General features: G+C 42.1%; 1 protein-coding gene across 1 annotated transcript in view; it reads right to left on the reverse strand.

Annotated features, from left to right (window-relative positions):
- The window catches only part of LOC136553749 (amine oxidase [flavin-containing] B-like), a 52,588-nt gene extending 50,342 nt beyond the window's left edge, over positions 1-2,246 (reverse strand). Inside the window, exon 1 of the mRNA XM_066545501.1 lies at positions 2,121-2,246. Within this exon, the coding sequence (XP_066401598.1) occupies positions 2,121-2,166 (46 nt within the window). The 5' untranslated portion in view covers positions 2,167-2,246. The remainder of the gene's footprint in view (positions 1-2,120) is intronic.
- Between the last annotated feature and the right edge of the window lie 13,372 nt (positions 2,247-15,618).

Consider the following 15,618-nt stretch of genomic DNA (forward strand, 5'->3'; position numbering starts at 1 on the left):
CAGTGTGAATCAGAAGTGAGCAGGGGCTGCACACAACAGCTATAGGAAAGGGACTGAAGAGGGGTACTTAGTCAATACAATTTTTGTGCCTGTATATTTTTCCAGTCTTTGTGGGAAGAGAGGAGAAAAGTTGCTACAGCACAAAGCAGGAGCATTTTGGTGGGTATTTAGTGTAAAGAGAAGTAAATAGAAAACTGTTCCCCCTGCCACTTGCTGCAGGTGGCAAAGAGTGAGGTACACGATTGACCAGAGCTCAGCACTGCTCCTCTGTCCTGATGCTCTTCCAGAAAAACCTGAGTGGGCTGTGCAGGCTTGCCATGAAAATATTCCCATGGCAACCACGGATAACAAGGGTAGTTTAAAAGCTGTTACACTGACTCTTTCACTCCAACTCATTCAACAGAGGGAATGCAGCACTACTGCTGTACAAAACCATGCCACTGGAAATGTTTTTGTTTACAAGGCATGAACAGACATTTGCCATGAGCTAATTACTTTAATTGAGTTTCGCTGTGACACACGGTGTAAGTTAAAAATTAGCCACAGCACTGTGTTCAGAATCCACTGTGCTTTATAGAAAAGCACTGGTTAATTTTTGCTGTTTGTATAAACATACTTGAAACAGTCAAACATTATTCAGCAGTTTGTTATCAGAGAATCATCCTTAGGAAATAATGCCTATGATTTTTTTATCTGTGTTTTGTATATCATTCAAATTGCATGCTACACACCTTAACATGATGGTTAAACAGACACCTAGAATTATAATAAGGAAATAGTGGAAATTAAAAGCCATATGAAAAACAGATGGACAAAATCACATTTAGTAACAGATCTCAAGTAATTGTTTGTGGTTTGGCAGGAGATACTGCTGGATCTGTGATGTGTGCACACTCCTCGTGCTCTGAGGAGATCACCAATGGGACAGGAGCTATCACTCCAGACCTCCCTATGCTAAGGGGCCAAACAGCAACTGTTGATATGCCAAAGGCATAGGGGAAAAAAAATCTACTGCCCATGCACAATTTATTTGGCACATGGATCTCAGAACAAAGTGCTCAGGGGAGAGATTCACTGTGGGCAGGCACAGAGGTTTTCTAGCCCACACTGGGTTAAAAACTGATTGTCACTCAAGTGCAAGAAGGTTCCAGGGCCCCAGTGCTGTCTGTCCATTCTGCCAGGCTGCTCATGCTCTCAAACCCATACCTGTGCTGAAAGGATAACTAGAAACTTCCTATCCACCCAGCTGATTTCAGGCATTTTTCCTTTGTGCCTCCACCTGTGCTGAACAAAAGGCACCCAAGGATTCAAATTAATCACATGTGACTGAGGGCCTCTACCTAACACCCCTGGATGGGGTGCAGAGGATGCTGAGTGCTTCCAGCCTGCCTTGTCCAAAAGATCCAGGGGAACTGGAAAAAATTGCACAGGTTCAGGGGATGCCAGGACTGGACAGTGGAAGAACCAGAAAAATAAAACATAAATCTATAAAATAAAATTGAATTTTAAAAAAATTTATTAAAATGAACAATAGTAGTAAAAATGACCAGTAATGGACATAAACTATAATAAAAATCGATATAAACTATAAAAAAATTTATCGTTTATATCAATTATAGTTTATATCCATAAAAATTGATATAAACGATAATAAAAATTTATAATAAAAAGTATTTTATTCTAAAAATACAATATAATAAATAATAAATTATATATTATAAATATCATAAATAAATAATGGTGGTAATAAATAATAATAGAAAAATTAATAATAAAATAAATAAGAATAAAGATAATAATGATGAATCAATAAAATAATAATAATGAATAAAAATGAATAATAATAAAACCAAAGATAAAGTAAAATACAAAATAAAAATACGATAAAAATAAATAAAATTAAATAAAAACATGAGAAAAATAACACTACAATTGACATTATTAATAGCTTATAATAATAAAACACTGCCTGCACCATACGGCACCGACCGATGGGGTTGTGCCCAGCCGCTTGTACCGAGCCGGCGGGGATGCGCTCGGGCCGGGCTGGGGTCGCGCATCCCCCGCCGCTCTGCTCTGCCCCGTGCCCTCCCCGCCATCCCCGCCGCCCCCGCACCCACCTGAGATGCCGCCCCCGACCACGACCACGTCGCATCTCTCGGCCATGGCGCTCCGGGGCTCGCTGCTCCCGCGGCGGCTCCGGCCGGGCTGTGCCGGTCCCGCCCCGCGCTGGCGCCGCCCCCGCTGCGGGACCCGGCCCGGGCGGTGCGGGGCTGCTGCCCGGGGATGCTGCTGCTGGTGGTGCTGGTGGTGCCGGTGCTGGTGCTGGTGCTGCTGCTGGTGCTGCTGGTGGTGCCGGTGCTGGTGCTGCTGCTGGTGCTGCTGGTGCTGGTGATGCTGGTGGTGCTCCTGGTGCTGGTGCTGGTGATGCTGCTGCTGGTGCTCCTGGTGCCGGCACTGACCCACAGCCAGGGACAGCCCTGCCGGGGAGGTCTCTCCGGTCTCCCTGCACGGGCTGGGCAGGGAATTCGGCTCTGGTGGAGCAGCGCGGCTCCCAAGGCGCAGCAGTGCGGGCTCTCTGCTTGGTTCTGTTGGAATTCGCTTCTGCAGCCACCCTGGAGTGGCTGTGGCTGCCGAGGTGGGGACTCTGAGATGTATCAGTGCTCCTGCAGACCGGCCTCAGAACACAGAGCTGAGGGTGACCCCCAAGAGGATCACAGACCCACAGGGCTCATCCAGAAGCAACAGCGTCGTCAAACCCGCTGGGATGCTTTAGGCTGGTCCCCTACACACCCCGCAGGGCCTTCCACTGCTCAGGTTTCTGTTTTACTGAGGGTGGCACCAGGAGAACTGGGTTTGGGGATGCTCAAAGCATGGAAATAAGTTTGGTCTGATGTATCTGTAGGGATCCCATCCAGCAGTTGTTTCAGTCATACCTGATCTCCCACACCTGTTGCCCTGTTTCTTCAAGTTTTTCTAAGCCTTCTGATGACATTCTTGTATCTTCTTGAATCTTGATCGTTTACATTCTTGTAACGACCTTTCTCATGCACTTTATGTAAATAACTTATTGGTTTGCATTCTTTTATGGAGGAGAAACTTTTGATAGACTGTTGGTTTGTCCAGTGTCCATTGGAGAAGTAGCACTGTCATCCTCCAATCCACTGTCACTTTTGGAAATCTATAAATGTTAAAGTCAGAAATTAAACTTCCCTCCTTTTTACCTCAGAGAGTTGGGTGTCCTCATAGTTTTATTTCATGTCCTATAGCGACACACACCCAGCAGACTCCAGGCAGAAGGTTCCCAGCTCCAGGACATCCTCTGAGCCAGACACTTCAGTTTCTGTCATTCTGCATGTCCCAGAGCTGTACATTGCAGAAAGCAGCCCATAAGAGTCTGGAGAGGGCTCCCTGTCCCTCTTCCATAATACCTCAGGTGAGAGTTTATGGGGTCCAGAGACAGGGAATGTGATGGAAGTCACAAATATTGACTAAAAAGGGTACAGTCCTGCAATTTTAGGCAAAATGGGAGGGAAGAAAATTAAAGGGACGGGAAATAGAATAAAGATAGAAATACATATTTTTACTCTGATTGAAAGAATCTGTCTGATTAAATCAAATTCCAAAACTTCTTTATCCTGAGAGAGACACAATCATCAAATTATCAGAAATAATGGTTGCAGAGACATTTCAAATCCCATATGAAACACTCAAAACTGGGGAAGGCTATTCCAAAAGCAGAAATTGGTAATTTTATGGACTCTTGTCAAGGGTAGCTATGGTTATATTTATGTATTTAATGCCAGGTGCCACAACCTCTTAATGTTCCCAATATATATCACTTCTTCCTGGGATTCTTCTGGTTCTTCTGGTTTTTGTCTCTTGTGGCTCTAAGAATCAATATATTTTTTTTATTTATTTTTTCATAGGTGTGTTTGAAACAGAAGGCTGTGTTGCCTGCATTTGAGGGTATGTGGCAGAGGACCTATGAAGGCACAAAGCCCTCCAAGGGCTCCTGTTTAGACACAACAGAGCAAACATCTGTGTCATTAAGTCTGTTTCTGTATGTTCATGGACACATTCCATAATCCTGCTAGTGAATAAATCCAGCACTGTCTAGAGCAGGCCAAACCTCTCCCAAAGCCAGGCTGGTGTTTTTTCCCTCCTTTCTCCTGCAATAAGTCTGGTTCAAAGGTCCTTTTTTTTCATCTCAGTAGCTTCTGCTTCTGAAGTGTGATGGTAACTCCAGCCAGCACAAAAACTAGCACACCATGGTACATTTAAACAGGTTCTGCTTTCCCCTCTTTGCTTTTCTCTTTGCAATGTTGTGATGCTTGTCAAGCACTTCAGGATCCTCAAATATTGGGATACACCTTTGCTGATCCTAATAACAATTTTATACACAGATCCCAGTCCAAAAGTATCTGTTTTCAACAGGTATGAGCAGAATGGTGTACCTAACTCTAATAAAGCCTCTGATGGCATAAAGATATTTTTTTCTTTTTCTTTCTTTTTTTTTTTGGTCTGGAACCCTCACATCTAATCCCTGTTAGGATTCAGTTTCTTGTTTTCTTGTTTTTATGGTCCCATTACTTCTCTCATGTTGTTCTAACTAATTAAATAGATAAAGTATGTTGTGCCTGGATTTTGCCATATTATCCTTTGAATGAATTCATGATGTTAAAAGCAAAGCAAACTTTCTGTGAAAACACAGCAGCTGAGAGCCTCTACCTTTTCTCACATCAGACTAGAGCTTGCCTGAGATAAAATACATTGTTGTCATAAATTTTCTTAGGTTCTCTGACACTGTGGCAATTAAATGGCATAATAGCTATGGTGTCTGGTAGAAAATGTACTGACAGCCAGGGACTAAATTTTGAGGACTTAGTGGAAAGTTGATGGAGTAGGAGTCAAAGCCAAAGATCTCCACATTTTAAAAGTGTTAAGAGGTAGAATTTAGGCACATGATTCATCACTGGTCAGTGACTGGTAAAACCACTGTACAGCTTTTTAAATTACACATCCTCTCAGTTTTTACTCCTTAAATAGTAGTGCACTTTAAAAAAACAGTTTTTTGTTGTTTATGTGTTACAGTTTTTCTTCAATATGTTCAGGGGGAAAATGTCTTCTTCAGAACAAGCTGGTTCACATCTCTGAAATTTCCTGCTGGCAAGTAAATGGATGTTAACATCATCTTCAGTCAAAGCATCCAAATGGATTCCTCTGTTACCTGCAGACTATATTAGCACCTGCTTCAGGGGCAGGGGTGTGATTGAAGCCAGGAATTCTTCTAAATTCCTGGTCTGAATGCAAACTCCCACTGTGCCAGGTCCCTGTCAGTGATCCCTGGGTGTTCATCCTCCTCCCACCCTTTTCCACCACTGTCCTGATGTAACCTGAGCATTCCCTGAGCCTTGGTGCTCTCAGGCCCCCAGTGAATCTGGTGCTTGCCCTTCATCCCTGGTGGAGAATCCCTCAAAGGAGGGATGAACATGGCTTGACACCTCCCTCATCTGCAACCAAGCCATGCTGTTCTCCTGCTTAGTGCCTTTGTGCTTGCTGGATACTGATGTTGCAGAAGACAGGCAGATTTAAATACCTTGCTAAACATACATTTTACACAGCTTCAAATTTCCCTCATGCAATCAGTGCAGAAATTGTGAAAGCACATCAGTGATTTTGAAATACTGCACAATTAAATGAGCATAAGCTGCATGCCAGGCTTTCCTCTAGGGGAAAACTGCTGCAAGGTGTCTCAGCAGGTTGTCTGCTCTGTCCCTGCATTCCACAGTGGCATCAGCCATGACTGAAATGTGTCATGATTAGCAGTGAATGCTAACTGGAGAGGTAAATGTTAATAGCCAAGAGTTTTAATCCAGCATACAGAGCCTGACATTCACCTAGAGCTAATAAGCACAAATTGAATATTTTATCAATCAGATTGCACTCAAAGTAGGACTGCTCATTAAATGTAAAACCCACAAGATTAGGCCTATTAGTAGAAGCAATGACTGAATGTAAACATTCACATTCTGAGCACACACAGAGCCACAGCACAAGAACAGAGCAAGGGTCTGACTATCCCAATGCAGCCAGGCCTGAAGTTCCCTGGGGATAGGGACAAGGATCATGGGGACCCCCAAGGGAAGGTGACAGCCCAGGCCTGTCCCACCCCCAGGCAGGAGCAGCTCCCAAAATTAGGTCCCTACTGATGCCATAATTATTTAATACGAGTGCAAAGGTTTTGGAACAAAATAATTTTAGCTTTCTTATTATCATCATCTGTCTGTGTGGATTTAAGGATCTTCCTGGTCCAAAGGGTATAGAGGCACCTTCCCATTCAGTGGAGGGAGGCCATGTAGGCTCTAAGACAACAAGGAGTCAGTCACATGTGCCCTCATTAGATCTCACAGAGAAGCCATTCATCAAGACTGCTTGTGTAATGAAACCCCAAGAAGGAGTGGAAGAAAACTGATGTGATGTCTCAAAGCATTCCAGATATCCTACTTCATAGTCTCTGGCTTCTTTTCCATCTGTTTATCCTAATGAGCCCACTCTTACAAATCTGTGACTGTGTTACCACCATTCTGATGGAAGGATTAAAAACAATAATGGTAATCATGCAAATATATGCATACTTACTAATATAACCAACAAAGAAAAACAGGGGAAAACCCTTAAACTATCTAATTAATTTATAATAAAAAATTATTAAAATTTTTTATTAAAAATCTAATTAATTTTTAATAAAAAAACTATCTAAATTAATTCCCCAATGTCAAGCTCATCCTAGCACTGTGCTAATCTCTTTCTGACAATTAGCTACAGTTCAGGCTGATCCAATTTCCCATTGCTTCTCTTTTTTTGCAAAATTTTCCTCCAAAAGAAATCCATTTTCAGGTTTGTGGTGGTGTTCACTATTGCTATTAGCATGAATACCTGCATGCAGAGGTGCTTGGCGCTGCCATGGCATCTGTGATGGGGACTTGTGCCAATTTGTAAAGACACTTTGCATTTGTTCATGGGCAATGTCAGCTCCTGCCATGCAGAATTCCTGGGGAATGGGCCCACAGGTCACCTATACAGGCAAGGATAAGGACAGAATGGAAAGCAAGGTTTTAGGTAAATGTAAAGGAGTTAGAAAATTAAAGTACTTTATAAAGTACCATATTGCTGCTTCAGGCAGAGACAGACTTAAGGACAGACTTAATCAAAGGGTGTTGCTCAAAAATAATCAGTGTTTTTAAAGTAGTAACCAGAAAATATGTTCTCAACTTTGCTATGTAATCTTTGCTATGTAATACCTATTTTTTTACTGACCCTTGTTTAGAATCTGTTTGAGCTCAGTTCTTTTTCTCTTGAGCTAGGTGAGCAAAACCTAAAGATGCAAGGCAGATGAGAACAGTGAAATTCCATCTCCTACCTCTAAACAGACAATGCCCTGTGCAAATGCACCGTCACGCCTCAGAATTCATGAGGAAATGGAACACTTTCATCCCTTTAACAAAAAAATCTACCATGTCCTTCACCAATTACCTAACCTGAAGAGTTCCTGAAGAGACAAGTTATGCATCTCCCTCATGCCAAATATTTTCTTGTGAATAATGGCCGGTGACATTTTATTTTCTCTTGATCATTATGGTCCTGCTGCTTTGCATCTTTGGAAGTCGCAGCACACTGTTGCCATCTGTCACTTGAAAGAAAGCCCCCTTCCAGTCTGTCCACCACCAGCCTTCATTAGCAACCCATTGCTGGTTTATTTCACCTTTATGGGAGCCAAAAGAAGCTCCTAGGCTTGCATTCCTCTGGTTCCTCATTCTCTTTATCTTCCTCCCCACGTTTCTTCTGCCTCACTCCCTAACTTTTAGCTGTGGTGAAATAGCCCATCACCAGTAGCCAACCTGATGTTATCCTGAAGGAAAAAAAACATACAGGAGGATATTCCAGAAGCTCCTACAGTGCAAACTTGGGAAAGAATTAAAGTAATGAACAACAGGACCCAGGCTATCATGTATTGATAAGGAAGTTATTGTGCATATATAAGGTGTTACAATGTGTGTACATGGCAATGCTGCTGTGAATAATGGGGGGATATTGTTCCCTGCACATTTCCACAATCCAAGATGGGCCTGTATAAACTGGAATGGCTTCAGCAAAAAGCCCCGAAAATAGATAAGGAAACATGCTTGCTAGTGAAAAGATCTAAATTTAAGGAGGAGAAGGTAAAGATATTATTGTTTATACCTATGAGATTTGTGGTATTTTTGGGGTCCCCCATGGCAGGAAGGAAATGATGAATCTGATTCCATGTTCTTAGAAGGCTTATATTATATTATATTATATTATATTATATTATATTATATTATATTATATTATATTATATTATATTAAAACTGTACTAAAGAATAGAGAAAGGATACAGAAGGCTTAACAAGATACTAATTAAAAACTTGTGGCTCTCCAGAGCCTTGACACAGCTGGACTGTGATTGGTCATTAAGTCAAAACAATTCACATGAAACCAATCAAACAATGACCAGTTGATAAACAATGTCCAGACCACATTCCAAAGCAGCAAAACACGGGAGAAGCTAATCAGATAATTATTGCTTTCATTTTTCTCTGAAGTTTCTCAGCTTCCCAGGAGAAGATATCTTGGTGAAGGGATTTTTCAGAAAATATGATGGTGACAGTGATTTATTTCATCTTATGCTGCTCATCTGCACTGGCTCTCAAGATCCCTTCTCTGGGCCATGGGAGGGACAAGTAGTTCTAGAGACTGATTTATACTGTACTAGAGTAGTTAATCAAGACAGGCAGGACAAGTTTCCTCCCGAGGTTCCTGGCTCTCAAAAAGGGCACTTAATTGACCTGGGCTAAATAAACTTTCAGATGATTAGAACCATTGAACTCAGTCTCACCCCAGGTATGTGCTTGAGGAGCAAAGAGCTGCTCATACAGCTCTCCAGTGAAGCTGACAGAAGTGTATCTAATAATTCTACCCTAGGAGAAAGGGAGAAACCAACACAAAGCTGCCCTGGAAACTTACACTGGGTTTATTTTGCACAGACCATAGGATCTGTGCTCCTGAGAAGCAGCAGGAGGCTGTGAGCTCAAGGTGACCTGGTTCTTTGCTCCTCCAGGAAGGTTGGGATTATCTTGCAAAGGTCTGTGTGGTCCTGCTCATCCTCAGTGCCCTGGGGCAAAGCTGAAACACCTTCCTGGGTGGGCCCAAAGGACCCTTTAGCATGAGAAGGCTGGAGCCTTGCACATTTTTAATGTCATTGCACAGATTTTATGCAGCCACAGACAAAAGCAACATGAGCTGTGTGCTGGACCAGAATCAAGTTTTAATCTTTTAATTGCCCTTTGCACTCTGTGTTTTCTAAATACTCAAAATCCCAGCATTGCCAAGTGCTGATTTTAATCCAAATCTTTCCATGCTAAATCTTCTGAGGTCAGGGCTTGATCCCATTCTCTGAGGTTTGGTTTAGATTTTCCATGCACATGTTATATTTTTTATTCTATAAACAGTTTTCATTCTTTTCAGGTCTAAACTTCATCCAAAATCTTTAATTACCCTATAAATTCCAAATTCCAGCTCCTCATTAAATTTTCCTTGTGTACTTCTTCCTTTAACTCATTTCCATAAACACAGGCCTCCTCTAAACAATTTAAAAATTGCATATGCATCCTCTTACTAGATGTACAATAGTTTAAAATTCATAGAATCTGGATCTGGCAACAAGCAGGGCTTTTCATATTCATGCTATTTTTCATGCCTCAAAGTATGCTTTGCTTATTGTCTTCCATTTTGTAGGTGTCTCCTTTGGAGGTGCTTGGTTATTTTGATAAGCTAAACTTGCAAAGGGGCTTTGTTTATATTAGCACTTCTGTGTTGGGCAGCTAGGATCACACACAAGTCTCTTTGTTTTCTGCAAAATGAGGCTGCTGTTTTCATTTTATGTTTACACATCTCCTCTTGAAGGCAATCTTCTAGTATCAATGTAACAAAAATGAGTTTGGATACATCAGAATTTTAACTACTGTCCATGCAGACACTGAACAATAGTTTTCAAATTGAAATATTATTCAATCTTCTCTCACATTTCTCATGATCAGTACTTTGGTTTTGTGAGGTATCTAGCACATAGTTAGTGTTACTGTGGTTGTATTTTAAAAATACCAGATTTTAGAGGAGATGATCAGTACCAAACTGGGCATTTTAAAGTGCTGCTACTTTACAGATGTGATCAAGAAGCCAGACATAATCAGGGCCCCTTGTTGTGTCCCATTCCTCAGGTGAAGGATATAGAGTTTGTTGCTGCTGGTGACTGCATTGAATGGAATTGCCAGGGCCAAGGGCAGCTTTGACTATTTTACTTAAAGACCTCACCTGGTCCTGGCTCTGTCTTCATGAACTAGATCCTTGAACCAGAATATCACCCAGAATCTAGAATATCAGCTGGAATCCAGAATATCACCTAAAATCTAGAATATCACCTAGGATCTAGAATATCAACCATCTAGGTTGCAATGTGAAAACAGAAGCTTTTCATGTTTAAATACCTGACCCTACTGTCTGCAGGATTGGGAGAAGGATTGCAGAGACCCTCCATCTTCTGGCAATTTTCATTTCATGGCAGATGGCAAAAATAAAAGAAATCAAGGCGAGTCTTCTGCATTTCCTCTGTTGGGATTAAAGTTTTGGTCCTGAGCCACTGTGTGCATTTTTCTGATTGACTCCTTTCTGCAGGCAGTGGCCATGGCTTTCCCTCATGCCTGTCTAGGGAATGGTTGATACCTGATGGGGATGTGTCAGGAATTTGTAAATCTTTGTGTGCAGGCACTCAGCAGTAGGGTACTCTGCAGGGCCATTTCCATCCATTTTCCTAGTCCAGACACTGTTTTGTGTTAAATCTTAGAATTGTAGAATATCCTGAGTTGGATGGGACCCACAAGGACCATCAAAGTCCAACTCCTGGCCCTGCAAAAAGCCCCAAGAATTCCACTGTGTGCCTGAGAGCATTGTCTAATGTTCCATCAAAACTCCAAACGATGCCCTGGGGTCAGACCATGCACTGATTTGTGTCTGTACTCTCTTCGAATTCTTGCCTGCTCCCCTAACATCCTTTTGGTCTGTCTTGGTTTGCATTATTTCATTCTGGTTCCACATTATTGGTGTTCTCTCCTTTTGTTGTGTGAGCCTGAACTCTTCAGTCTTTGCTCCCATTCCCTGTCTATATCTGCAACATAAGCTCAGTGGTTGGGAAAAATGCTGTGGCATTTTGCTAGAGCAGTGACACTCCTTACTGCTCTGTACTTGTGGTTTGTTCAGCTGTGAGGGGTGATTCATCCACTGTGTTTCCACCAGTTTGGAGATAGGTCACAAAATAAGTTTCATTGTTGGGTGGTTTTAGTCTTGCAGACTGTGGTGGGAGGGGCTGGTTTGTCTGCTGCTTCTGCCACATATTTTTGCTTGACATGTTGCAGATCACTGATGTATTTTGCAATCTTGTTCTGGTGAATGTCAACGGTCAGTGGAGAGATTCCTGCTGCTGTCAGGGACTGCCTTCTGAAAGCCTCTGTTATGGTTTTTATTGCTCTTCTAAAACAATTTAGTGTGAAAAAAAACCTGTTTTGCTTTTCAGGTATGATTTTAAATGAAAAGAACATTAATATGTGCAAGCAGACAGACACTTGTTGTGTTTTCTGGGACCTCTGTCATTGGAAGGAAGGAAGGAATGATGAATCTGACTCCATGCTCTTAGAAGGCTAATTAATTATTTTATGATCTATATTATATTAATGAATACTATACTAAACTATACTAAAGAATAGAGAAAGGATACTTACAGAAGATAATAATGAAAACCTGTGACTCTCCAGAGTCCGACACAGCTTGGCCCCAATTGGCCATTAAGTCAAAACAATTCACAGCAGAATCCAATGAAACAACCACCTGTTGGTAAACAACCTCCAAAAACATTCCAAAGCAGCAAAACACAGGAGAAGCAAATCAGATAATATTGTTTTCATTTTTCTCTGAGGCTTCTCAGCTTCCCAGGAGAAGAATCCTGGGCAAAGGGATTTTTCAGAAAATATGATGGTGACAGACATTTGTCTAAGTCACCGTGCTTTCTGGAACTGGCACCTGTTCAGAAATTCCTGGACAAAGGTACAAGAAATATCTCATCTGGTAATTCTTCTGACAATTAAATATGACTTTTAATCTATGTCAATCAAGTGAAGCAATTGAAGCAGTTCTGTCAGTCAAGTCTTCTGAATTCACAGTCATAAGTGCCTTAGCACTGAGGTAAGATTTTAATAAACCAAGTGTATTTGCATAATTTCATACTTGAAGAATGTGCATAGACAACACCAGAAAGAGCTGGCCTTTTGAATATTGGTTAGTGATTTCAAATGCCTTGAGTTCATTAGAAAGTCAGCATTTCACCTGGGATTGACTGACCAATGGAAACAGCAGCCATCAGCAAAGTAAACACACTCTGATTAATTAGCAAATATATGTGATATTTTGTATTTCTGAAAAAAAAAATCCTGACATTTTCATATGAGGCTCTGGGATTGCACATTATATAAACATGAGGTTTGCTTAATGAAGGAAGGTATTCTGAAATGAGATGCTTTGATGTGCCTGTTATCTTTTACCCTAAAATAGCCACATCCCCATGAACACTGGCCTTTGCTACATTATATCATTCCCTTGAGAAGCAGGTACAGCTTTCCCCCTGAACCAGGGGTTGCACAGCATGGAATAGCACAGCTCCTGGAGGTCACTGTGCATAAAACCCTCTTCTAGGTTCATGGAATAGCACAGCTCCTGGAGATCACTATGTACAAAACCCTCTTCTAGGTTCATGGAATAGCACAGCTCCTGGAGATCACTATGCACAAAACCCTCTTCCAGGTTCAGCACCTCTGCAAACTGGGCTGGCCAGCAGTGCCTGTATTTACTCAGGCTGAGGAAAAGGGCAGAGATAAATTGACCTTTAAACCCATGCAGGCTTCATATGAGCCCTGTGTTGGTGGATTGCCACACCTTAAACCACAGCAGACTCTTTCCAGGGAAATCTGTTCTGCCTAAAAGTTTGGCTTTTCTCTCCCAAGTTATTGTCTGGAATTTTCCACAGCTGGTTTTCCTTTGTGCAATTCCTTGTAAACTGCAATCATGTCTTCTAATTGTGAAATTTTGTTGTCTTGTTTGTCATCTAGTGGTGACATGGCAGTGCTGCTGAGCCTGCATCCACTGTGGTTTGCTGCTCCTGAGGAGGAGGTGGCAGATGTACAGGACTTTGGCAGTGACCAGCACACAGGGTGATGGAGGTGAAGCTGATTTATGAAAGATTTTATGGTGGCAGGAACACAAGTACTGGCACCTCTACAGATACTGCAGAGGAGTGCAGGTAGTGACATTTAATTGATCCAGATGTGGAATATTATCATGACAGCTGTTCAGTCTTGATTGACTTCTTCATTAGGAATAGCTGTAATTTGTCTTCCCTCCCCTCTGAAAAGTATTGATGAAAACAGCCTATGCAAGGTGTCCTGGGCTCCAGATGAGACTTGACTAACAACTGCAGAAACAGGCATGGCACCTGTGAATAGGACATGCCCTAATACTGCCAGGCACAGGGAGGTGGAAATTTAAGGTCCCTTCCAACCCAAATCATTCTATGATTCCACAGACCCAGGACAATCTTGCAGGCAAGCAGTAAAGCTTATGTGGTCACTTCCGGATTTGAGGACTTTCTTAAACTTTGGAACCTGTTTCTGAGGTTTATATTTTAAGATGGATTTATGCATTCATGATAATTCTTCTCCAAATGACTAAGGCTAGATAATCATAGAATCATTCAGGTTGAAAAAGACCTCTTATCATCATTGAGTCCAACTGTTTATGTGCTGTAATGGACAGGAACTGTATAATTCCTAAAAAACTGTTTCTAACATTCATAGCTTGCCTTCATCATTCCACCAGCTGTAAAGTGCATCCTGAACAAGGACCTGATAATGGCGTTGCTTGTTGGTCACCAAATAATCTCATTCTGAATTCTGAAGTCTCCAGCCCTGGCCAGGGATTATCTTCACTCCTGCCCCTGGCACAGGGAGCACAGCCCACAGGTCAGGGATGGTGATCCCCAGGAGAGGTGCCTGAGCTCTGGGGGAAAGTCACCATCACTCCTGTCTTCAAAAGGGGCAGCAAGGAGCACCCAGAAAACCACAAGCCCATCACCTTCACCCTCATGCCCAGGAAGGTGATAGAACAACTCATCCTGGATGTCATCTCTAAGCCTGAGGAGTCATCACAGGTCAGTAAAAGGTGAAGGTGCAATATCAGAAGTCAGTGAAGCTGCCCAGAAGCCTCTGTAATTGGGATATCAGAGCTACAGTGCTTTAGCAGGGACATACACCTAGGGAAACACTTACCCTTGGCTTTTTGCCTTCAGCAGAGACCCCAGGGCTGCCCTGGGGGTGTAGCTCTCTGTGCCTGTTCTCTATGGAACCAGCATTTGCCTCTTTTTTTTTCCTTTTTTTTTTTTTTGTCGTTCCCTATGCTCACCTCCACCTTCTCCCCTAAAATATTTTCTCTTTGACTGTTTTGTGAGGTTTCAAAACACCTTTTTTGACCATCTCCTTTCCTATATAGCTTCACAGCTATAAAGCCTAAGTCTCTTATGGTCTGGACACTGTACGTCAGACCAGTGGTACAGCTGTTTAGAATCATCACTCCTGGAAAGAAAAAGTGGGGGGAAAAGGAGTAAAAGCACAAGTAGAGAGGCATCTTCAACAGTATGTATCAGTTTCTCTGGGTTTGGAACTTGAGACAGTAATTCATGTTCAGACTCAGGTGTTTATTATTTCTTATCAGTAAAACAGTCTCACAACCATGAGTTTGCAGCTTTGCATTAGAAGGCACAAAATGGCCAACTATATCTTGTTACAAGGTCTTTTAAGACTAAACCATCCAATTAAGAAAGGACACCTACATTATTTTCCCGTTTAACCCAAGAACTGATCACTCAAAGCCCACAATGAGGACTTTTCTGTCCGATTACAAATCACCCAAACCCATGAAGGAGAAGGAAGAAGAAGGTAAAGAAGAACAACCTGCCTCCACCCTAAAACCTCCATCTTGCTTCATATTTATTTCTGTTTTCTAAAACCCCAAACTCTAAGTTTTCCACCCTGTGATATTACACACTTCTAACCAACTACACACCCGTGATCCCAGTACTATCAATTTGGAAGCCTTCTTCACAGCCTCATGTCAAATGCAGTGTTCTCTTGTGGGTCTGTGTCTTTAAGCACAGAAACTTTAAAATTCTCAGCATCCAGGGTTCCAATAACTATGGCTTCAGTCTGTCTCAGACCTACAGCCCCCTGCAGCAGGCACTGAGAGCTCATGCTCACAGCTGCAAACCAGAGCTAGATTTTCTCTGGCCAAGCAACAATCAGAAAAAATAGGGTACCTGGGCCCACACTTTAATGTGCCAAGTGTTGCCAGGCCTCTGCAGGCTGCCCTGCTGTGTGAAACAAATTCACAGTATATTTACTTTTTCTAAATTTTGTAGCTCCGCTGTCTTTTCAGCTCAGT

This window comes from Molothrus aeneus, chromosome 2, assembly GCF_037042795.1.
Source record: "Molothrus aeneus isolate 106 chromosome 2, BPBGC_Maene_1.0, whole genome shotgun sequence".
Lineage (NCBI taxonomy): Eukaryota > Metazoa > Chordata > Aves > Passeriformes > Icteridae > Molothrus > Molothrus aeneus.